This window comes from Rana temporaria, chromosome 10 (genome assembly GCF_905171775.1).
Source record: "Rana temporaria chromosome 10, aRanTem1.1, whole genome shotgun sequence".
NCBI classification, from domain to species: Eukaryota; Metazoa; Chordata; class Amphibia; order Anura; family Ranidae; genus Rana; species Rana temporaria.
Window position 1 is genome coordinate 21,255,138 of NC_053498.1, and position 24,002 is coordinate 21,279,139.

The window sequence follows — 24,002 nt, forward strand, 5'->3', positions numbered from 1 at the left end:
ATGACCCAGCATGCCCTTAGTCGATGACATCACATGGCTGGCCCCCGCCCCTTAGTTATTAAAGAGCAGGATTTGGGGACCGCCTTGTTAAAGGGGGCTTCCAGTTTCCGATAAGCCCCCTGCCCGCAGACCCCCACAACCACCGGCCAGGGTTGTGGGGAAGAGGCTCTTGTCCTTAAATTACCGTATTTATCGGGGTATTGCGCGCTCCGGCGTATAGCGCGCACCCCTAAAGTGGACCCGCATTCCTGTGGAAAAAAGATTTTTTTGTACTTACAGTTTTGGTGTCTTGCACGGCGTCCATCGGCGGCCTCGTCGGGTCCGGCGTCCGTCTGCGGCTTCGGGTGTCCTCTTCGTCGGGTCCGGCGTCCTTCTGCGGCGTCCTCCCCGCTCATTTCCCACTTTCCCGCGCCGAGCTTGAATACTGCGCCGGCATATACCGAGCGCAGTACACTTGTGTATAGTCGGGCAGGCTCGGCTCCTCTCGCGCTCAAGTCCTGTACGTCCAGGACGTGAGCGCATGAGGAGCCGAGACTGCCCGACTATACACGAGAGTACTGCGCTCGGTATATGCCGGCGCAGTATTCAAAATTGGACGCGGGAAAGCGGGTATCGTCGTATACCGCGCACCCACGATTTTGCGCTGTATACGCAGATAAATACGGTATTTTTCCCATCATGGGCGTGAGTGGGGCCCCATGTCAAGTTTTGCCTAAGGCCTCATAATGCCTAGAGCCGCCTCTGTAGGCAAGTGCTGTTAATTATTTATTTCCTATAATTAGGATTAGGAGTATTGATTTCAGGGAATCAAAAGTATTGAAGCCAGTCGAGAGCCAGGCCAGTAGCATTGCAGTGGGTGTCCCTTGGACCTGGAAGACCGAGGACACCTAGTGGTGGAAAGGAATTACTGTAAATCGAGGCGCTTTAAAGTGCAATTATCCTCCAGCTTATGTTGCTTATATAACGCTGATCACACTTATATAAAAGGTCATAAAAAATAAATAATGTTTTCTTTGAGGATCATCTTGTTGTCACTAATTGGTGGTGTCACCTCTGTGTTTATATGACTCAATACACAATGCAGGTATTAACCAATAAACACAAGTAATTGGAGGATGGGATTTAGGACAGTACAGTATTAGTAGGAGGTCAGTGGACTCCAGGTTGTAGATTACACAATGACGGATCGCTATGAATTGTGTCATGTTGTCGGGTCATGAGGACCTGATGACTACACTGATGGGAGTCGCCAGACGGGGTTATGGTGTGTGATTAGTAGGAGCAACTGTCAGGTACAAAAGATGTGTCACATGTACTTCATTTAAATGACTTGTAAACTTAAAATAAAAAAATGGACCATGTATACTCATAAAACACATAAATATATAGGCGGCCTAAAGACCATGCAATGCCGGTGATCTGACGATATGGTTCCGGCTATCGAGATGGTTCCTGTAAGGACTGCGCAGGCGCAATCCTTGCCGACGGAAATCACCGAACCTCCAGGGCGACGTGGAATTTGAGGTAAGTGGCCAGTCGGCCTCACGTCCCCGATTCGCTCGAACGGCTCGCTCCGCTCGCTCGGCCTCCTGGCTCTTTTTTTAACATCCTCCAATCCACGGGGATGTTAAGGAATGAGCCTGGATGCCGGCCGAGGTTCGGAGATTTCCGTCGGCAAGTATTGCGCCTGCGCCTCTCGAAAGAGGAACCATACCGACAAGTCACCGGGACCTTTTCTGTGCAGCCAGTCATGTTGGTTGTTCTATAGCGGTTACTATCTCGGCAAACCTTCCACTAAATGCAATAGACTCCATTCACAACGCTCTACAGCGAGGATAATGAGATTTATTTAAGCCGTGGTAATGGTTGCAATTTTAAAATCGCATTGGACTACATTGAAAATAACTGACAAAAAACTGATAAAAAAAGAAAATAACTGACACTTTTTAAATACAAAGCAGTATATACATATTGGGGTAGATTCAGTAAGCAATTGCGTCTGCGTATCCATAGATACGCAGCGCAATTGCTTAGTTGCGCCGGCGTATCGACTGCTCCTGATTCAGGAAGCTCGATACGCCGACTGCAGCCTAAGATATGACTGGCATAAGGCTCTTATGCCAGTCATATCGTAGGCTGCATTCTTACGCAGGCCGCTAGGTGGCGTTCCCGTAGTGGTCAGCGTAGAGTATGCAAATTGCATACTCACGCCGATTCATAACCGTACGCGCGCCCTGCGTACGCATTTTACGTCGTTTGCGTTCATCGGGTTTTGCGTAAGGCTGCTCCTGCTATTAGCAGGCGCAGCCAATGCTAAGTATACCCGTCGTTCCCGCGTCGATATTTTTTTAAAATTACGTTGTTTGCGTAAGTGAATCGTGAATGGCGCTGGACGCCATTTACGTTCACGTTGAAGCAAATGACGTCCTTGCGACGTCATTTACCGCAATGCACGTCGGGAAAGTTTCCCGACGGAGCATGCGCACTACGTTCGGCGCGGGAACGCGCCTAATTTAAATGATCCACGCCCCCTACGGGATCATTTAAATTACGCGCGCTTACGCCGGGCAGTTTTCCGGAGCGCACACGCAAATTACGGAGCTACTGCTTCGTGAATGAAGCGTAGCGCAGGTAATTTACGGAGGCGTAGCGTTAAAACGGTACGCTGCGCCTCTGTAGTAGTGCGCGCCCCCACCTGAATCCACCCCATTGGTTACTATTTCAGTGGACCTTCCACTAAAACGAAATAGACTCCATTCACAAATCTTTACTACAAAAATAAGGAGCTTTATTTAAGTTGTGGCTGCGATTTTCAAATTACATTGGATTACACTGAAAATAACTTATTTTTATAATAACTGTGTCAGTTATTTTGAGTGTAATCCAATGTAATTTGAAAATCGCAGCCACAACTTAAATAAAGCTCCTTATTTTTGTAGTAAAGATTTGTGAATGGAGTCTGGTGCGTTTTAGTGGAAGGTTCACTGAAATAGTAGCTGCTGGCTTTTAATAAACTGACACTTACCTGCTCCACGGCTCCAGCGACGCGCCGGCCGGGGCTCCTTTTCTCGCCCCCCCCTCGCCGGCGTCTTCATTTCTAGTGTGGGCACCCGGCAATGACAGCTTTCGGCTTCACGGCCGGGTACCCACTGCGCATGCGCGAGCGGCGCGGCGCCGTCCGATTGGACAGGCGCTCGCCTACAGGGAGGGGCTGTGAAAAGGCGATTAAGCTAATCGCCTTTCCAGACCCTCGGCGGAAGGAGGAAGTGGGACAGGAAGTCCCCTTCTCCTGAAGCCCCCACTTCCCCCCCAAAAAAATTACATGCCAAATGTGGCATGTAAGGGGGCGAGGAGTGGGTTAAGAGGAAGTTCCATTTTTAGGTGGAACTCTTCTTTAATAGTGCCATTTGAGTGACCGCTGAATCTGCTGGGGCTGCTGACATCACATCCAAGATGGCAGCGCCAACAGCAGTCTCATGGCTTTCGGATGTCCACACAGGGGAGGCTTTTACATGTAAATAACTGGCATAAAATTCATGAAATGCACATATAATCTTATGGGAAGTTTGTTGATGAAATGAATGGTCTAGTGACAGGGTCTCTTTAAGGGTCAAGCTACACGAACCCGCCCTGCACTAGGGACCCCAGCCTAGGATGGCACACGGGTTGGTGCTGCTGGAGAACGCAGGTTGGTGGCTTCCGTATAAAAGGATAAAAGTGGTTATAGATGTTTGTAGAGATGAAAAGCTTGAGATGAAAGGAACGGTGCTATAAGAAGAGCTTTGTACATGGCTTCTTCTCTGTCTCCCCAGCATGCAGAGGCGGCGAGCGCTCAGGTCGAGCGGCGGCTGGAGGGCGAACAGACGAAAGTCATGGGTAGAATCTCCCAGCTGGAACAGGACATCCGAGAGCTGCAGCTGCAGAGACGTGAGCTGAAAATCGAGGTAACTCCAATAATGGGACCTTTGTGAACATCCAATACATTTGTTATAATGGCTAAAAACATCTGATATACAGAAAAAGGGTGAATTCCCTGTTCAGTATGTCAGTCCAGACCAGGGGTAGGTAACCCTGGAAAGGTGGAGATCTACCTGAACAACATGGAGGAGAGCAAAGGTTACCAGGGGGCATCACTTTTTTTTTTCTAAGGCGATAACCTAAAAAGGCCCTATTATAATGTGAGGAAGGTTTGAAGAGTGCAGAGGTCAGTAGTAAGTAGTGCAGAGGTCAGTAGTAAGTATGAAGTGGTCAGTATTAAGTAGTGCAGTGGTCAGGATTAGGTAAATCAGAGTGCAGGGGTCAGAAATAGGTGATGCAGAGTGCAGGGGTCAGGATTAGGTAACACAGAGTGCAGGGGTAGGTAAGGCAAAGGTTAGTAGTATGTATCGGATAGTACAGGGGTCAGTAGTATGCAACTCAAAGTGCAGAAGTCAAGATTATGTAACACAGAGAACAGGGGTCAGTAATACATAACACAGAGTTCAGAAGATCAGTGGTATGTATCACACAGTCCAGAGGTCAGTAGTATGTAAAGCAGAGTGCGGAGATAAGGAATGGGTAACACAGACTGGAGTGTAAGGTAGAGTTGCGGGGGTCAGCAGTATGTAACGAATAGTTGCTGGGGTCTGTTTTGTGTAACGCGGGATTGCGGGGTCTGCAGTATGTAACGTGGAGTTGCGGGGTCTGTATTGTGTAACGTGGGGTTGCGAGGATCTGCGGTATGTAACACAGGGTTGCAGTATGTAATGTAGAATTGCAGAGGTCAGCAGTATGTAGCGTAGAGTTGCAGGGGTCAGCAGTATGTAACACAGAGTTTTGGTGATATGCAGTATGTAACATAGAATTGCGGGGGGATCTGCAGTATAGAACACGGAGTTGCGGGGGTCTGCAGTATGTAACGCAGAGTTGCAGGGGATCAGTATATAACGCGGAGTTGCAGGGGTCTGTATTGTGTAACGTGGGGTTGTGGGGGTTAGCAGTATGTAACGCAGAGTTGCAGGGGTCAGCAGTATGTAACGCAGAGTTGTGGGGGATCAGTATATAACGCGGAGTTGCGGGGGTCTGTATTATGTAACGTGGGGTTGCGGGGGTCTGCAGTATGTAACGCAGAGTTGCGGGGGTCTGCAGTATGTAACGCAGAGTTGCAGGGGTCAGCAGTATGTAACGTAGAGTTGCGGGGGTCAGCAGTATGTAACGCAGAGTTGCGGGGGTCTGCAGTATGTAATGTAGTTGCGGGGGTCTGCAGTATGTAATGTAGTTGCGGGGGTCTGCAGTATGTAATGTAGTTGCGGGGGTCTGCAGTATGTAATGTAGTTGCAGGGGTCTGCAGTATGTAATGTAGTTGCGGGGGTCTGCAGTATGTAATGTAGTTGCGGGGGTCTGCAGTATGTAATGCAGAGTTGCGGGGGTCTGCAGTATGTAATGCACAGTTGCGGGGGTCTGCAGTATGTAACGTAGAGTTGCGGGGGTCTGCAGTATGTAACGCAGAGTTGCGGGGGTCTGCAGTATGTAACGCAGAGTTGCGGGGGTCAGCAGTATGTAACGCAGAGTTGGGGGGGTCAGCAGTATGTAACGTAGAGTTGCGGGGGTCAGCAGTATGTAATGCAGAGTTGCGGGGGTCTGCAGTATGTAACGTAGAGTTGCGGGGGTCAGCAGCATGTAACGTAGAGTTGCGGGGGTCAGCAGCATGTAACGTAGAGTTGCGGGGGTCAGCAGCATGTAACGTAGAGTTGCGGGGGTCAGCAGCATGTAACGTAGAGTTGTGGGGGTCAGCAGCATGTAACGTAGAGTTGCGGGGGTCAGCAGCATGTAACGTAGAGTTGCGGGGGTCAGCAGTATGTAACGCAGAGTTGCGGGGGTCTGCAGTATGTAACGTAGAGTTGCGGGGGTCTGCAGTATGTAACGTAGAGTTGCGGGGGTCAGCAGTATGTTACGTAGAGTTGCGGGGGTCAGCAGTATGTAACGTAGAGTTGGGGGGGTCAGCAGTATGTAAGATCTCCTTCCAACCAGCATAAAAAAAAAATCTTTTCCAAGTCAAACATTTCCCGCTCCTCCTGAAAGACTCGCTTACACACCTTGATGTAGAATTCTCTATCTCTGGCTTTTCGGTATCTTTTGAGCCTTTGGGAGGTAAAAACACACAACTATTTTGTAAGCACACAGTTTACAGAAGCAATGGGGCTGCCAGGAATTGTACACGGCTGTCCTGAGCAGTTTCCGTACATCTGGAGTCCCTGTAATTCTAGACGTATACAATGTGCGCCAATCCAGAGAGAAGAAGAACACTCGGAGGACCTTCATTGTGGTGTTTTGTCCCGGAACACAAGACATCTCTTTGCATTCCTCGTGCCCCTTTTTACCGCTGTGATTTTTTTTTTTTTTCTTGTATGTTTTTTCATGACCCATCCTGCACAAGTCACAATGGATTCCCTATGCCAGCTGCTTTGCGTCACACCTCCGCGCCTTGATAAACCAGAATTTCCAGACCGCTCGCCCCAAGGGGGAGGAACCCGAAACTGAAGGAGGGAAGACATGGCGCTGCAGTCTGGGAATATTAATCGTAAAATTAAATAAACATTCTATCTCATCAAAAGCATACCTTTTACTATGTCCCAGTTCATGTGTCTTCATATGTCCTCATCAGTGGTGACTGGTGCTTAATTTTTTTTTTTGGGGGGGGGGGGGGGGCGCAAGTGAACTGAAAAAAAAACATCAAGCGCAGCCGCTGTGCCCATCAAGCGCAGCCGCTGTGCCCATCAAGCGCAGCCGCTGTGCCCATCAAGCGCAGCCGCTGTGCCCATCAAGCGCAGCCGCTGTGCCCATCAAGCGCAGCCGCTGTGCCCATCAAGCGCAGCCGCTGTGCCCATCAAGCGCAGGCACTTTGCCCATCAATTGTTGCCACTGTGCCATCAAACGCAGCCACTGTGCGTATCAAGCGCAGCTACTGTGCCCATCAAGCGCAGCCACTTTGCCCATCAATTGCTGACACTGTGCCATCAAACGCAGCCACTGTGCCCATCAATTGCCACTACTGTGCCTATCAATTGCTGACACTGTGCCCCATCAATTGCTGACACTGTGCCCCATCAATTGCTGACACTGTGCCCCATCAATTGCTGACACTGTGCCATCAAACGCAGCCACTGTGCCCATCAATTGCCACTACTGTGCCTATCAATTGCTGACACTGTGCCCCATCAAATGCTGCCAGTGTGCCCCATCAAATGCTGCCAGTGTGCATCGTCCGGCACTTACCTGTCTCGCAGCAGGTCACGGTGGTGTCCTCCACGCTCCGCGATGTCTTCTCCTGTCCTCTCTCTCTCAGGCGTCCAATCACAGCGCCTGTCGTTTCAGCCAATCAGGTGACAGGTAACAGACCTGAGTACCTGATTGGCTGAGAGGCGTTTCAGTGTTAGCAAAGCGAATTCCTTTGCTTTCCTAACACAACGGGACCGATACCAAGCATTTCCCGAGTACTTGTACTCGGGGAAAATGTTCCGATACTTCACCCGATACCTGACTTTCCCTGTATCCATCTCCAGTTCCCCCATCCGTTCTGGTCTCTTCCTCCATGCTCCTGTGTCCCCCCCTCCGTGCCGCTGCCATTCTGCTTACCCCCTCCGCGCCGTGCCGCAGGTGTCCTTCGTTCGGTTCTCCCCCTCCGTGCCGCAGCCGTCCTTCGTTCTGTTCTCCCCCCTCCATGTTCCGTGTCCCCCCTCCGTGCTGCTGCTTCCCCCTCCGTGCTCTGTGTCCCCCTTCATGTCCTCCTCCGCCCCCTCTGTCAGGATGGAGAGCGGAGCGGAGCGGAGGTAGCCGGCTCCTACCTTTTCTGAATGAACACTGACTCTGTCCATTCATATGACTGAGCATTGTAAACTGTGTTTACAATGCTTCAGTTTAGGAATGGATAGGAGCCTCTGTCTCCTGTCCTATCATTTCCAGTGCAGCTGAGAAAGGGACTGGGGAATCTGTGTCCTTAGTCCCTTAAGGACTAAGGACAAAGGGGAGATGTCAGGGGTCTCTTAAGACCCCTGATATCTCACCAAAGATCCCCAACAGGGCTGATTAAAAAAAAAAAAAAAAAATTGCAATAAATATTTTTTTTAAAAAATAAATAAAAATAAAATGTAAATAATAATAAAAAAAAAAACACACTGACAATCACCCCCCCCCACCTAAAAAAACACACAAAAAAAAACAAAAACAAAAAAAATCACTGTAAAAAAAAAAATACTGTCAGGCCCCCCCGTACACACGGCCGAGGAACTCGACGTGCCAAACACATCGAGTTCCTCGGCGTGTTCAGTCCTGGCGGGCCGAGAGCTCCCATAGAACAACGAGAAAATAGAGAACATGTTCTCTATTTTCTCGACGAGTTCCTCGGCGGCTCCATCGGGCCGAAAGTGTACAGACGACAGAGTTTCTCGGCAGAATCCGGCTCTGACCGAGTTTCTCGCTGAATTCTGCCGAGAAACTCTGTCGTGTGTACGAGGCCTCACATGAGATTAAAAAAAAGTATCAGTAATCGGTATTGGCGAGTACTTGGAAAAAAAGTATCGGTACTTGTACTCGGTCTCAAAAAAGTGGTATCGGGACAACCCTACTGTGGAGTGTTGAGGAAGCCGGGCATATAATTTTTCATGAGGTTTAGTCAATTTTCAAATAGACGTTTGTCAGCCGGGGTTGTGCTTGCAGGGCCAATCACGGCTCAAATTTGTTATCTTTTATTTACTAACTCCGTTATGTAGAAGAGAAGTTATAACAGCCAAAAAAAGATGTCCAGAGTCTCTAAATGTTCAATGAGATGCATCAGTTTATATTGGGACATTCATAATATATTTAGCATGGCACGTCCCTTTTTTTTTTTTTTTTTGCTTAAAAACATCACATCCATATTAGGATCTGTATTTTGTATGACGTGATTGCAAATAACTTATACTTTGCTGGAAAAGAACATTTATAAACAAGTGATGCAAAGACAGATCCTAATATAGATGTGATTTTTATTCGCAAAAAAAATACAGAATTTTAATAAATAAAATGTGCAAATGTCAGTATCTATGCGAGTCCTAATTTTAAATAGATGTATTTTTGGATTGAATTGTAAGAGATGTGGATACCACTGTAATATTCGTGTTCCACCAAAATAAATAATCCAGAACCGAAAATTCAGAATGCACTCGGCCAAAACCGAAAATGATGTTTTAAAAAAATTAAATAAATTATATATAATAATACAAAGATCTGCCCCGGCGCATCGTATCCGAGATACGCTACGCCGCCGTACTTTACCTGGCTTTAAATTGAATCCATAAAGAATTCGTGCCGTAAGTTGCGGCGTAACGGCGCGGAATTCAAATCGGTGATTAGGGGGCGTGTTTCATTTAAATGAAGCGCGTCCTGCACCGAATGAACTGCGCATGCGCCAACCCTAAATTTCCTGCCGTGCATTGCGCCAAATAACATAGACGTGAATTACGTCCATCCCGATTAGGTCCATCCCGATTCACGTCCGACTTGCGCAAAAAAAAAAAAGCGGGAACGACGACCATACTTAACATGGCAAGTCTAACTATACGCCGCAAAATACCAGCTTTAACTATACGCCGGAAAAAGCCGACTAGAGACGACATAAGAGAATGCAACGGCCGCGCGTACGTTCGTGGATCGTCGGAAATAGCTAATTTGCATACTCGACGCGGAAAACGACGAGAACTCCACCCAGCGGACCCCGAAGTATTGCATCTAAGATCCGAAGGCGTACGAAGCCATACGCCTGTCGGATCTAACCCAGATGCCGTCGTATCTTGGTTTGAGGATTCAAACCAAAGATACGACGTGGGAAATTTGAAAGTACGCCGGCGTATCAGTAGATACGCCGGCGTACTCGCTCTGTGGATCTGCCCCTACGTATGTCTTCACACTGGTCCGTTGCAGTATTAAAAATCCTACTTCCTGCATTGTTGGTGCATATTTGGTCAGGTAAAAAAAAAACGCATCTGCCCATTGAAATGCATTAAGAACGCAGTAAAATCAAGCGTTTCCACATCCATTATCGGCACCTTTTTTCTATTGGCAAGACCCAGATAACCCTATTTTCGCCCGAAAATATTTTCGGTGCATCCATATTTCATATTCTGGATTTCATGAGTCTACCTGAAAATATTTTTACTCCTAAGGCCCCTTTCGCACTGAGGCGTAATTCAGGCGTTTTAGCGCTAGAAATAGCGCATATATAACTCTGATCCCTCCTGTATTGATTTGTATTGTGACTGTACTGTCTTCCCTGATGTAAAGCGCTGCACAAACTGTTGGCGCTATATAAATCCTGTATAATAATAATAATAATAATAATATATAACGCCTGAAATACTCCTGCCCAAGCATTCTAAATTTGAAAGCCCGAGGGCTTTCACACTGAGGCGATACGCTGGTGGGAGAGAAAAAAATCTCCTGCAAGCAGCATCTTTGGAGCGGTGAGAGGAGCGGCGTGTATACTGCTCCTTCGCCGCTCCTTCCCATTTTTCGGCTGATAGCGGGTGTTAATACCGCACCGCTAGCGGCTGAATACCGACGCAATTCCAACGGTATAGCGCCGCTAAAAATAGCAGAGCTATACCGCCACCGCACATACTGCCGCAGTGTGAAAGGGGCCTAAACCTTGTGGACAGCCTTCACAGAATGGTTGAAGCTGTTATAGCTGCAAAGGGCGGGGCCAACTTAATATTGCACCCTACAGTCTAAGACTGGGATGCCATTACAGTTCACGTACAGTATGTATAAAGGCAGGCGTTCCAATACTTTTGGTAATATAGTGTACATAGAGACATGTTTAAAATCACAAAATTGATTTCATTATTAAAGTATAAAAAATGTGTAAGATCCATTAATAGACAAAAACATATTGGATAAATCGTATTACAAATACACAGTCAGCAACCCCATACACCTTCCCATAACTAGCATGAGCATAATACATAGACCAAAAACACAAATAAGAACTTAGGGCCAGATTCACATAGGGCAGCGGCAGCGTAACGTATTGTAGATACGTTACACCGCCGCAATTTTTCATCGCAAGTGCCTGATTCACCAAGCACTTGCGATGAAAACCTACGCCGGCGTGTGCCATTTAAATTAGGCGCACTCCCGCGCCGGACCTACCGCGCATGCTCCGTTTCCGAACTCCCGCCGTGCATTGCGCGCCGTGACGTCATTTTTTCGAACGGCGTCGCGTAATTCCGTATTCCCGGACGGCTTATGCAAACAACGTTATTTTTTACATTTCGACGCGGGAACGACGGCCATACTTTACACAGCAATACGCTTGCTGTGTAAAGTTAGGGCACCAAAAAAAAAGTGTAACTATGCGACGGGAAACTAGACTACCGACGACGTAGCGAACGCGAAAATCCGTCGTGGATTGCCGTAACTCCTAATTTGCATACCCGACGCTGGTTTACGACGCAAAATCCCCCCAGCGGCGGCCGCGGTACTGCATCTTAAGATCCGACAGTGTAAAACAATTACACCTGTCGGATCTTATAGCTATCTATGCGTAACTGATTCTATGAATCAGTCGCATAGATAGAACAACAGATACGACGGCGTATCAGGAGATACGCCGTCGTATCTGCTTTGTGAATCTGGCCCTTAATATGTAGGGAAATTGTAATAACCCCACGCGATTCACAAGTTGAGCTTCTTCAGGGTTTCGCGGGGTATAGAATAGTGTATGTCATCCAAAGAAAGAATACTATTGTGCCAGTGGGTAAAGACCCGTAGGGGAGTATGCAGAGATAGGATCAGCGTGTGCCCAAAAAGGGAACCTCTGGCAGTCACAGCTAGGCCGTATAGGAGTGCCGAGTGGCAAACAAGAAGGAGATAGGTCATCAAGCCTAAGGCAGTTGCATAAAGCCACATGGACCTTAAACAAAAGTGAATTATAGTGAGGCTGCTGAGGATGGCTTGCCACCACAAATAAGTCTAGAATGATCACTTGAAAAGAATCAAAACTGTACAGGTTATCTTCAATTGCGCATTAATCCTACCACGACCTAGAGGCACCATCCACTGGTCCCAAGCAAGAAATCAAATCAAAACGATTATACCCATCTGTGACGTGAAAAAGGTGAGATCTACTCACATGCCTCAATGATGGATTTGGTTGGTTTTATATCATTGATGGGGCAGAGTAGTGGCTTAATTGTTGGTGTTTTCAGCACTGGTGGTGTGCTTAGTTCAAATCCTGGCCGGGTCACTATCTGCAATTATTATGCAAGTTTGCATAGGTTTCCTCCAGGCACTCTGGTTTCCTACAATCCAAAGATATATGCTGGTGGGTTTAATTGGCTTCTGTCTAAATTGGCCTTAGTATGTGTGTTCAAATTGGGATTGCACATGTGTTATCACACGCTGCATGTCACCCCCAATTACATGCAATTGATAAAGGTTGAAGAAAGAACTGATGAACTACCTCAAAAAAAACACAAGAAAATGTAATGGACAGGGCGGAACAGATTTATACATATACAGTACATGTATGTCGTCGATATACCTGTTCTGTTGAAGGTGGATGTAGTCCGGACCTAGGTAAAAGCTGGGGATGAGCAGCGCTTTTAAAAAAAAAAATGTTTTCCTTTCATGGCCTCAGGCTTCTTTCAACATCTGATGTCTGTTTATTTTCCTGGTATAACCTCCTCTCTGCATACTGTTTATAAAAAGAACAGTCCTTTGTTTAAGGCTGTTTTAGTACTCAGGGAGACTGTCAGAATAGTGTAGACCTAATGAAAATGTAAACAGTCAGTTTTACGTGGAAGACCTCCCTGGTTCAAAGACTCTGGATGTAGATGTTGGACATACCGATGCAATGGGGAGGAGATTTACTAAAACTGGAGCACTCAGAATCTGGTACAAGCTGTGCATGGCAGCCAATCGGCTTCTAACTTCAGCTTGTTCAATTAAGCTTTGACAGTAAAACCTGCAGGCTGATTGATTTCTATGCAGAGCTGCACCAGATTTTAAACTCTGCATTTTTTGTAAATTGCCTCCTCCCCGTGTGACCATCGGATGATTTTTTTTTTTAATCACGTTTAATGTACGCAAACCCTAACGATGAACTTAATTTATTTGCTCACTTTTGGGCAGTAAATATACAGTCCCCCTCCATGTCCTCTATGCTCCTTCAGGCACCCTCCATGTCCTCCGTGCTCCTCCGGTTCACCTCCCTGTCCTCCGTGCTTCTCCGGTCCCCCTTCATGTCCTCCATGCCCCCCCGGCGTTTTTAGCTGCTTTATTAAAATCTATACAGGGAGATCGGGGTATGTAAATCCCCCCGCTGCCACACCAATCACCCCTGACTGTCCCCTGTCCTTCTCCATGTCCCCCTCTCTGCGCTCCACCAGCCCTCCTCCAGTCCCTCTTTGTGTCCTCTGTGCTCCTTCAGTCCCCCTCTGTGTCCTCTGTGCTCCTTCGGTCCCCCCTCTGTGCTCCTTCGGTCCCCCCTCTGTGTCCTCTGTGCTCCTTCGGTCCCCCCTTTGTGTCCTCTGTGCTCCTTCGGTCCCCCCCTCTGTGTCCTCTGTGCGCCTTCGGTCCCCCCTCTGTGTCCTCTGTGCTCTTTTGGTCCCCCTCTGTGTCCTTTGTGCTCTTTTGGTCCCCCTCTGTGTCCTTTGTGCTCCTTTGGTCCCCCTTTGTGCTCCTTTGGTCCCCCTCTGTGTCCTCTGTGCTCTTTCGGTCCCCCTCTGTGTCCTCTGTGCTCTTCTGGTCCCTCTCCTTGTCCTCTGTGCTCTTCCGGTCCCCCTCCTTGACCCCCGTGCTCCTCTGGTCCCCCTCCTTGACCCCCGTGCTCCTCTGGTCCCCCTCCTTGTCCTCCGTGCTCCTCTGGTCCCCCTCCTTGTCCTCCGTGCTCCTCTGGTCCCCCTCCATGTCCTCCCTGCTCCTCCGCCCCACCTGTTCACGATCTGTCAGAATGGAGAGCGGAGGAAGGAGCCAGTATATATGTCATTGACCGGATCCTTCCTTTTCCGAATGAACAGAGTCAGTGATTACTGAATGTCCATTCATAACTGAGCAGAGTAAACTATATCTATGATGTCTCAGTTTATGATTGACCAGGAGCCGCTGTCCCTGAATATTAATCAAAGGGGAGATGTCAGGGGTCTGTCTAGACCCCTGATATCTCACCAAATGGCTGAAAAAAAAAAAAATAATAAAAGAAAAAAATTGTAATAAGTATTTAAAAGGTAAAATTGTAAAGAAAAGAAGAAGAAAAAGAAGAAGAGAAAAAAAAACACTGAACCCATCCACCCCCCCCCCCCCCGAAAAAAAGAAAGTATTGTAAAACGATATATAAATTGTAAAAAAAAAAAATAGATTGTAAAAAATGTAATTGTTAAAAAAATAAATAAACTACTGACACAGTCCACTGTCGCATGACATTAAAAAAAGTATCGGTATTCGGTATCGGCGAATAATTGAAAAAAGTATCGGTACTTGTACTCGGTCTTAAAAAAGTGGTATCGGTGTAACCCTACTGTATAACAAGTGCCATTAAAAATGATGGAACCCAAATGCGAGTCACGCATTTTGCAGCGATTTGGAATCGCGGCACTTCTGCTTGCGATTCCAAATTGCTTAATGTGAACGGGGCCTTAAAGCTGGCTTGCTACTTTTATTTTCACAATATATTCCAATGCCTATAACTTTAAGACCTACAATTCCATCACCGGTTACGGTAGACTTCCGGCTTCTAAGCTGTTTACCTCTTCTGCTGGGAAACTCTCCCATGCGTCTGCCTCCTCCCAGTTGTGTACAGTGGTTGGATGTTTATACTGTGTGTCTGCACAGGTGTATGCCGCTGTGTGGGTGTTGTATGTCGCTGAACAATACGCCAGCTTAGCACAGCTATATACTGGCTCCTTTGTGTAATGTCTTCTTCAGAAGCAAACTGCCGGGAGCCCGATTTTGCTTATTATCCGGGATCCGTCCATGAAGACGCAGCCAGTGTCGGCGACAAAGGATCAGCTCTGGGGAGGTCTGTGACGGGATTATTTACCTGAACCAATAGCAACAGGTTTAGCGTTTACCAGCTATTGTAGTTTGGGGGCGGCTGGGAAAGTGAGGCATTTGGCAATTGCTCTAGAGGTTTACAAGATACTTGTATATTTGCCTACATCAGATAAAATAGAAAAAAAAAAAAAAATGTTACTGTAACCAATCAGACCCTTCCTTTTATTTTAAAACTTACTTAAGAAAGGTAACCTTTTTTTATCTAACTGGTTGCTATGGGTGACATTCATTTTTTCCTTTAGTCAATCAGACTACGCTTGAATAGTGGTCGTCAATTTGGAATCAAGGATCTAACATTGAAGCACCAAACCAACGAATAATAATTCAGATACAACTTTATTTCAATTAGCTTGATCCTATATTGGAACAAGTTTGTATCTGGACTATTAGGTGCAGATCCACAGAAGGAATACGCCGGCGTATCTAATGATACGCCGGCGTGATTTTAAAATTCCTGCGTCGTATCTTTGTTTTGTATCTACAAAACAAGATACGATAGCATCTCGGAGGGATCCGACAGGCGTACGTCTTAGTACACCCTTGGATCTTAAGGTGCAATATTTCGGCGGCCGCTAGGTGGCGTTACCGTCGAATTCTGTGTCGAGTATGCAAATTGGCTTTTTACGGCGATCCACGAACGTACGTCCGGCCGGCGCATTTTTTTACGTCGTTTTCGTTCGGCTTTTTCCGGCGTATAGTTAAAGCTACTGTTATGAGGCGTACTCAATGTTAAAGCGGGAGTTCACCCATTTAAAAAAAAAAAAAAAATCTCCCCTTAGCTTCCTGCTCGTTCGGTCTAGGGGAATCAGCTATTTGTATTAAAATATGAGCAGTACTTACCCGTTTTCGAGCTGCATCTTCTTCCGTCGCTTCCGGGTATGGGTCTTCGGGAGCGGGCGTTCCTTCTTGATTGACATTCTTCCGAGAGGCTTCCGACGGTCGCATCCATCGCGTCACTCGTAGCCGAAAGAAGCCGAACGTCGGTGCGGCTCTATACTGCGCCTGCGCACCGACGTTCGGCTTCTTTCGGAAAATCGTGACGCGATGGATGCGACCGTCGGAAGCCTCTCGGAAACCTGTCAATCAAGAAGGAACGCCCGCTCCCGAAGCCCATACCCGGAAGCGACGGAGAGGATGCATCTCGTAAACGGGTAAGTACTGCACATATTTTAAAATAAATAGCCGATTCCCCTAGTAATAACGAGCAGGAATCTAAGGGGGAAAAGTGCCCTCTAAGGGTGAACCCCCGCTTTAAGTATGGCCGTCCTTCCCGCGTAGAAATTTGAAATGTTTACGTCGTTTGCGTAAGTCGTTCGCAAATAGGGATTTGCGTAGAATGATGTCACCGTCGGAAGCATTGGCTTTTTCCGGGTTAATTTCGAGCATGCACACTGGGATACCCCCACGGACGGCGCATGCGCAGTTAAAAAAAAAACGTTGTTTACGTTGGGTCACGACGTATTTACATAAAACACGCCCCCATTACATCCATTTGAATTATACGCCCTTATGCCACCAAAGATACACTACCCCGCCGTAACTTACGGCGCAAATTCGTTGAGGATTTGAAAAAAAAAAAAGTTGCGGCGGCGTAGTGTATCTTAAATACGCTGCGCCCGGCGGATTCTTACGCGCAGGTACGTGGATCTGCCCCTTAGGGTGTATTTATAAACAATTCACTGTGCAAATGTCTCAAACATTCCTACAACTATTGCAAATAATCGCGTAATGTTTCTTAATATGTTTATTACCTATGACTGTCAGCTCCATCTAGTGTTCATAATGTGGCATTTTACTTGAAATACCTCCATCAGGTAAGTACTGCAATAGGGCCACTAGATGGAGCTGACGATCATAGGAAATAAACATATATTAGACCCAATATGGCCATTATTGGTGGCGGCTGTGCAAATATATATTTTTTAAATAGACCACTTAATTTGTGGTTTGGTGCTTGAGTCTTAAATACTTTAAGTTGCATTAGTAACTAAGGAAGTTATGGAAATACTATGGCACATAGAATCTGCAGGACCAAAACCCAGAATCTTTGATTGCAGCACTATTGGATAGCAACACCAATAAGACAATCTTAGTGTCCCAGTGCTAGATATCCATTGCTTAGGAATAGAGAACCTAGATCAGGGTTTCTCAACCAGGGTTCCATGAAACTCTAGGGTTCCTCCAGAGGTTGCTAGGGGTTCCTTGAGCAATTTCTGACTCTCAGATAAGTTTAACCTGACACCATTGATCGTTTTAGTTATCTGTAAGGGGGTAATTCTTCCCAATGACCACAAGTGAAAGGAGCGTTCTTCCCACCGATCACCACACTAATGTATCATGAGTTGTTGTTGTTGTTGTATTTTTTACCAGGGGTTCCCTGAGACTGGAAAGTTATACCGTGTTTCCCCGAAAATAAGCCTGGGTCTTATATTAATTATGCCAACAAAAGACACAGTAGGGCTTATTTTCGGGGTAGGTCTTACCATGTAATGTCTTCTCTCCCCCTCTCCCTCCCTGCCTGTCAGCAATCCCCAGTGTGAACCGAGTTAAAATGCTTGTAAAATCCTACAATCCACTCTATTACAGTAGTATATAATGTACAATGTGCGTGTTCCTGTAATATAATTGTGCCAAATACCTTCGTTATAGCGCCATTCTGCGCTTCTGTGACCCGCCGGAGCTCTCTTCCCCACAATTATATTACAGGAACACACACATTGTACATTATATACTACTGTAATATAGTGGATTTTAGGATTTTACAAGCATTTTTAACTAGGGTTTATTTTCGAGGGTAGGTCTTCTATTGTAGCCCTCCTGGGAAATAATGCTAGGTCTTATTTTCAGGGTAGGTCTTATTTTTTGGGTAACAGGGTATCAAGGGTTCCTCTGGGTTAGAAAGGTTGGCCTAGACCAAGGGTCTCCAAACTGCGGCCCACGGGCTAAATGGGGTCCTTTGCTTGAGTTTATCATGCCCTTGGGGCACCATTCCTGCCACTGACACCAGAGTTGGGAAACTAATTCTCCAACTGACTCCAATTATAGGTACTATTCCTCTCACTGATGTAATTATTTTACTCCCACTGACCATCAAGCTTATGACATTGTTTACTCCCACTGTTACTGGGTGGGGCATTTCCTACTCCCACTGGACACCGTCTGACCCCCCAAACTTTGGAGGGCAGTAAACTTGCCCTTTGTTGCAAATGTTTGAAGACCCCTGGCCTAGACGATTGACAAGTAGAGAGTTATTAGATGTTACATATGTTTTCTTAAGCGGTAATAAACTGTAGCAATCATTGTTTTTACTTCTCAATGTAAAGAGTTTTAGTATTCAATGCATGGTAGTGGACAATGTGTCATGATAAAATGTGTTGGGGAGAATGCATTATGGCTCTTCAGGGGTGGGGCTTCTTTCACAGTGTTGTCCACTTATTACCTTTCAGGTGGAGATGGAGCGGGCTCTGTTGGAAGGAGAGTTGAGGACTGAGAAGAAGGAAATAGAGAAGGAGGAAGAGATGGTCCATGTGTTGCATGAACAGCTTAGAGAGACAGAGAAGAAGTGGCAGGAGGAGAGACAAAAGGTAAAGTAGCGACACCCCTACAGAAAGACCTCCTATGCGCAACTGATAATTTTTACAGTGAATACAAACATAGGGCCAGATTCATGAATAATTACGGCGGCGTAACGTATCCCCTTTACGTTACGCCGCCGCAAGTTTTCGGCGTAAGTGCTTGATTCACAAAGCACTTGCCTGTAAACTTGCGGCGGCGTAGCATAAAGCCGTCCGGCGCAAGCCCGCCTAATTCAAATGGGGCGTGTACCATTTAAATTAGGCGCGTTCCCGCGCCGAACGTTCTGCGCATGCTCCGTTAGGAAATTTCCCGCCGTGCTTTGCGCGAAATTACGGCGCCCCGACGTGTTTTTTGAAAGGCGACGTGCGTAACGTACTTTCGTATTCCCGGACGTCTTACGCAAAAAAATTATAATTTGAAATTCCATGCGGGAACAACGGCCATACTTTAACATGGCTGTTCTAAATCTAAGCCATGAAATAGCAGGCTTAAGATTGCAATGGGAAAAACCGACTAGCGACGACGTAAGAGAATGCGACGAACGCGCGTACCTTCGTGGATCGCCGTAAACAGCTAATTTGCATACCCGACGCTGGAAAACGACGCAGACTCCACCCAGCGGCCGCCGGAGAATTACACCTACGATCCGAAGGCGTACGAAGCCGTACGCCTGTCGGATCTTAGCCAAAAGCCGTTGTATCTTTGTTTGTGAATTACAAATAAAGATACGACGCGGCAAATTTGAAAGTACGGCGGAATATCAGCAGATACTCCGGCGTACTTTTTCTGTGAATCTGGCCCAAAGTACAGCGCTACAGGCAGTCTTTTAGGCCACCTTCACCAAATGCAGGTGCTGACTCAGCGGGGTCTGTTATTTAACGGTGCACTAAATTTAAATGAAAGAAGTCATACATCTGCAACATCTTCATTTCTTCAAAGAGCTTTACTCCAACAACCGTACATTCACAGAACCAAGTCAAAGTACATAACCCCGCTTTCTAACCTTTGATGTGTTTCACCCCAATCTCCATGACTAAGCTTCTGTGGGGGTGAAACGCATTGGAGGAGACAAAGCGGGGTCTGAAGGAGAGTTGTGTGCCTTGCCTTGATTGTGTACCATTGTTACAATAAAGCTCTTTGAAGAAAAAAAAAAAAGACATTCATCTTCAATTTGATAATTTCCCTAGTCTGTTAACATTGAATCCGTGGATTCAATGCAAGTGGTCATTTATTTATTAGATTTATAAATCTCTTAAAGAAGTAATTAGAAAAAATGAAATTCAAGTCAGCATTGAATATCTTTTGCTGTGCAAATACAAAAAAATTCAGTCTTTATATCAATTAAAGATGGCCATTGTCCCTAAAGTTCTTGACTTAAAGTGGAGTTCCACCCATAAATATAACATTACATCAGTAGTTTTAAAAAAATGTCATTAGTCCTTTAAGAAACTTTTTTTTTTTTTAGATGCCTTCAAAGTGTTGTTGCTAGGCAGAATAGTTAATCTTCCCTCTTCCTGCACCTAGGTGCTTAATGCTTCCTAACCTACACCGCACAGACTCCTGGGAATGTAGTGGGTGTAACTTTCCAGGAGTCTGTGCACTCCCCAGTCTCGAAGAATCATGTGACTTGGACAGTACAGGTGCTGAAACCTGATCTGAAACCTATTACACTGCTTGTGCAGCACTGAGCATGTGCGAGATCTGCAAGGCTGAAATCCAGGAAGTCATACAGTCTGGCTTCATGATGCCCACACTTAAGATGGCCCCAGTCAATTTCTATTTTATAAAGTGTCTAAATGCTGTAACAACCTAACAAAACGGACCTTAGTTTACAGACTAACTTTACTAGAATACATTAAGCTTGTGTATTACAGGGGTATTTATATTTAAAAAGTGAAATTGTGGCCGGAACTCCGCTTTAACCTAGCCGTATATGCATGTTATAGTCCAGACCCAACGGTCACATGTGTGAAGGGTCACCAATGTGCACATTCGCTGTTCAGGTCATGTGCAGAGGCAGCTCTAGGTTTTGTAAAGCCTTAGGCAAAACTTGACATGGGGCCCCACTCACCCCCATAATGGTAAAAAGAATTCAAGGACAAAGGCGTCTTCCCCACAACCCTGGCCAGTGGTTGTGGGGGGTCTACGGGTGGGCGGCTTATCGGAATCTGGAAGCCCCCTTTAACAAGGCGGCCCCCAGATCCTACTTTTTAATAACTAAGGGGCGGGGTGATGTCACCAGGTGAACTCGCCCCCTTGTGATGTCATTGACTGAGGTCATGCTGGGTCATTGACATCACAAAGGGTGGTGTCACCGATATTCACTGGTTGTTAGGGACGCTGGCGGTCCCTCTCCTGAGTTAGGGCTCTTAACGCTGCCTGAGCACAGCAGCGGAAGCGTTAAGGTCCCCTGTCCCTCAAAACTGGGGTAATGCATTGGGCAAGTTGGGTGGCCGTGAGGCCCCTGTGAGTGCGAGGCCTTAGGCCTAATTAAAGAGCCGCCTTTGGTCATGTGATCTCCGTCTTCACTGCCTATGAGGTTGTTTAGTCTAGGTTTGGCTTCAGCAACAGAGTTTGATAGGAAATTTACAAGTTTAAAAGCTTGATGGTCTCATTGGAGTTCCACTTAGTTTTCCGATCAAAGGCTGAGGGAGATCCTGGACCAAATTGTATTATTCAGCTGTAGTTTGCTCTGTAAAGAGATCTCAAGGTATAATGGACCTGGCTGTGCTGTCCTGTAGAGGTACTGTCTCACTCTGGAGATATTTCGTACATTACTGTTTAACTACTGCATCCTGGTGTCTCTTTTTGAGGCCTTTTACTTTATGCAATATTTAAAGGGGTTGTAAAGGTTTGTTTTTTATTTTCTAAATAGGTTCATTTAAGCTAGTGCATTGTTGGTTCACTTACCTTTTCCTTCGATTTTCCTTCTAAATGTTTTTTTCTTTGTCTGAATTTCTCACTTCCTGTTCCTCCTCAGTAAGCTTGCCCCCATCATCATCCGAGCCGTTCTGGTTGGGGGTTAGTCAGCGTGCTCGCCCCCTCCCTTGGGACTACATCCCTGAGGGGAAAACTCAGCGTCTCCCCACAGGGATGTAGTCCCAAGGGAGGGGGCGAGCATGCTGACTAACCCCCAGCCAGAACAGCTCAGATGATGGGGGCAAGCTTACTAAGGAGGAACAGGAAGTGAGAAATTCAGACAAAGAAAAAAAAGCATTTAAAAGCGAAATTTAAGGAAACTATAAGTAAACCAACAATGCACTAGCTTAACCACTTAACGCCCGCCGCACGCCTATTTACGTCCACAGAATGGCACGTACTGGCAGATGGGCGTATATATACGTCCTTGCCTTCTAGCGGGTGGGGGGTCCGATCGGGACCCCCCCTCCGCTGCGTGCGGCGGGCGGCTTACCTTGGGGAGCGATCCGGGACGACGGCGCGGCTATTCGTTTATAGCCGCTACGTCGCGATCGCTCCCCGGAGCTGAAGAACGGGGAGAGCCGTATGTAAACACGGCTTCCCCGTGCTTCACTATGGCGGCGCATCGATCGAGTGATCCCTTTTATAGGGAGACTCGATCGATGACGTCAGTCCTACAGCCACACCCCCCTACAGTTGTAAACACACACTAGGTGAACCCTAACTCCTACAGCACCCCCTGTGGTTAACTCCCAAACTGCAACTGTCACAATAAACAATGCAATTTAAATGCATTTTTTGCTGTGAAAATGACAATGGTCCCAAAAATGTGTCAAAATTGTCCGCCACAATGTCGCAGTCACGAAAAATATCGCTGATCGCCGCCAATAGTAGTAAAAATATTTTTTTTATAAAAATGCAATAAAACTATCCCCTATTTTGTAAACGCTATAAATTTTGCGCAAACCAATCGATAAACACTTATTGCGATTTTTTTACCAAAAATAGGTAGAAGAGTACGTATCGGCCTAAACTGAGGACATTTTTTTTTTTTATATATATATATTTTTGGGGGATATTTATTATAGCAAAAAGTAAAAAATATTGTATTTTTTTCAAAATTGTCGCTCTATTTTTGTTTATAGCGCAAAAAATAAAAACCGCAGAGGTGATCAAATACCACCAAAAGAAAGCTCTATTTGTGGGAAAAAAAGGACGCCAATTTTGTTTGGGAGCCATGTCGCACGACCGCGCAATTGTCTGTTAAAGCGACGCAGTGCCGAATCACAAAACCTGGCCTGGGCATTTAGCTGCCATTTAGCTGGCTTAAGTGGTTAAAGCGGAGGTTCACCCTAAAAACAATTTTCTAACATTACATTGTGCTCACTCTTGACATTGACAGTACGCTGATGTTTGTTTGTTTTTTTGCCATACATACCGTTGTATCACTATTTTCCCCGCCGGCTTCCGGGTAGTGGCTCCCGCGGGCGTTCCTATGCACAGGCTACTGGTTGGGCACCCCTGACATAGGGTATAATTCATCATTTTTGCACCCATGCAGTTGAATGTAAAGTCTTCCTTTGTTGGTGCAGGATAAGGTCCAGCTACAGTACGAGAAGAAGAAGGTGAAGGAGCTGGAGGAGAAGATAGCGCAGTGTCACGCACAACTGGAAAAGCAGCCGGAGAGTTTACGGGAGCAGCTTAGGAAGCAGATCCAAGAGGTCAGTGACCCACTGTATTTCTAAACCTGAACTATGTGTGTAGTAGATATTACCAGTTATAGACAAGAGGGGTGCACATTTTTCCCCAAAAGCTGATGCATTTCAAAAAGTTCAGCCCTACAGATCTTTGTTTTTGCAACCTTGAAAATAAAAACCTGCTAGAAAATAGATACAGTCCTATTGTTTGCTGTTTGGCAACCTTCGTGTTTTCCTACTCAAGCATAATAAAAAAAATATCCTAAGGGAGTTCCTGATTGGGAGGAGTATTGAAGTGAGTTGTTGTCTTCTAGCTGGAAGAAGTCGGAGGACTCGTCGGTATATAGAGCTCATTTAGGCAGGAATAGTGAGTGGAATGAGCATTATAGTTCATTTGGCTGAAGGGTTTATCAATATGCAGTTCTTAAGATGGAAATGTCTATTAGCTAGTTTCAGGATGTATCTACTGATACGCCGACCTAACTCTACCTGAATCTAGCTATATGTCTGCAGGGTTTAGATGTGTGTAGGTCTTGTCTAGATGAAGCTTCCTACTGGATAGGTCTGTGGACATACGGTGGTTCTTCTTTGGATGAAGATACCTCTAGATCAGGGGTCTCCAAACTTTTCAAACAAAGGGATAGTTTTCTGCCCTTCAGATTTTAGGGGGGCAAATTGTGGCCATTGGGCGTAGAAAATGTCCTGGGCCAACACCAGTGAGAGTAAATATGGTCTCGGGGTTGG

General features: G+C 46.2%; 1 protein-coding gene across 3 annotated transcripts in view; it reads left to right on the forward strand.

The window, feature by feature from the left end:
- Window positions 1-24,002, forward strand: part of PHLDB3 (pleckstrin homology like domain family B member 3) — a 122,965-nt gene that overhangs the window by 67,174 nt on the left and 31,789 nt on the right. For 2 of the 3 annotated variants that reach the window (XR_005743983.1, XM_040327363.1), the window contains exons 3-5: window positions 3,813-3,944; window positions 18,513-18,650; window positions 23,154-23,282. Coding sequence is in view for 2 of the 3 variants with exons in the window: in XM_040327363.1 (XP_040183297.1) it covers window positions 3,813-3,944; window positions 18,513-18,650; window positions 23,154-23,282 (399 nt within the window). In the remaining variant the exon portion in view is untranslated. The remainder of the gene's footprint in view (window positions 1-3,812; window positions 3,945-18,512; window positions 18,651-23,153; window positions 23,283-24,002) is intronic. The other variant, XM_040327364.1, reaches the window with a different exon arrangement.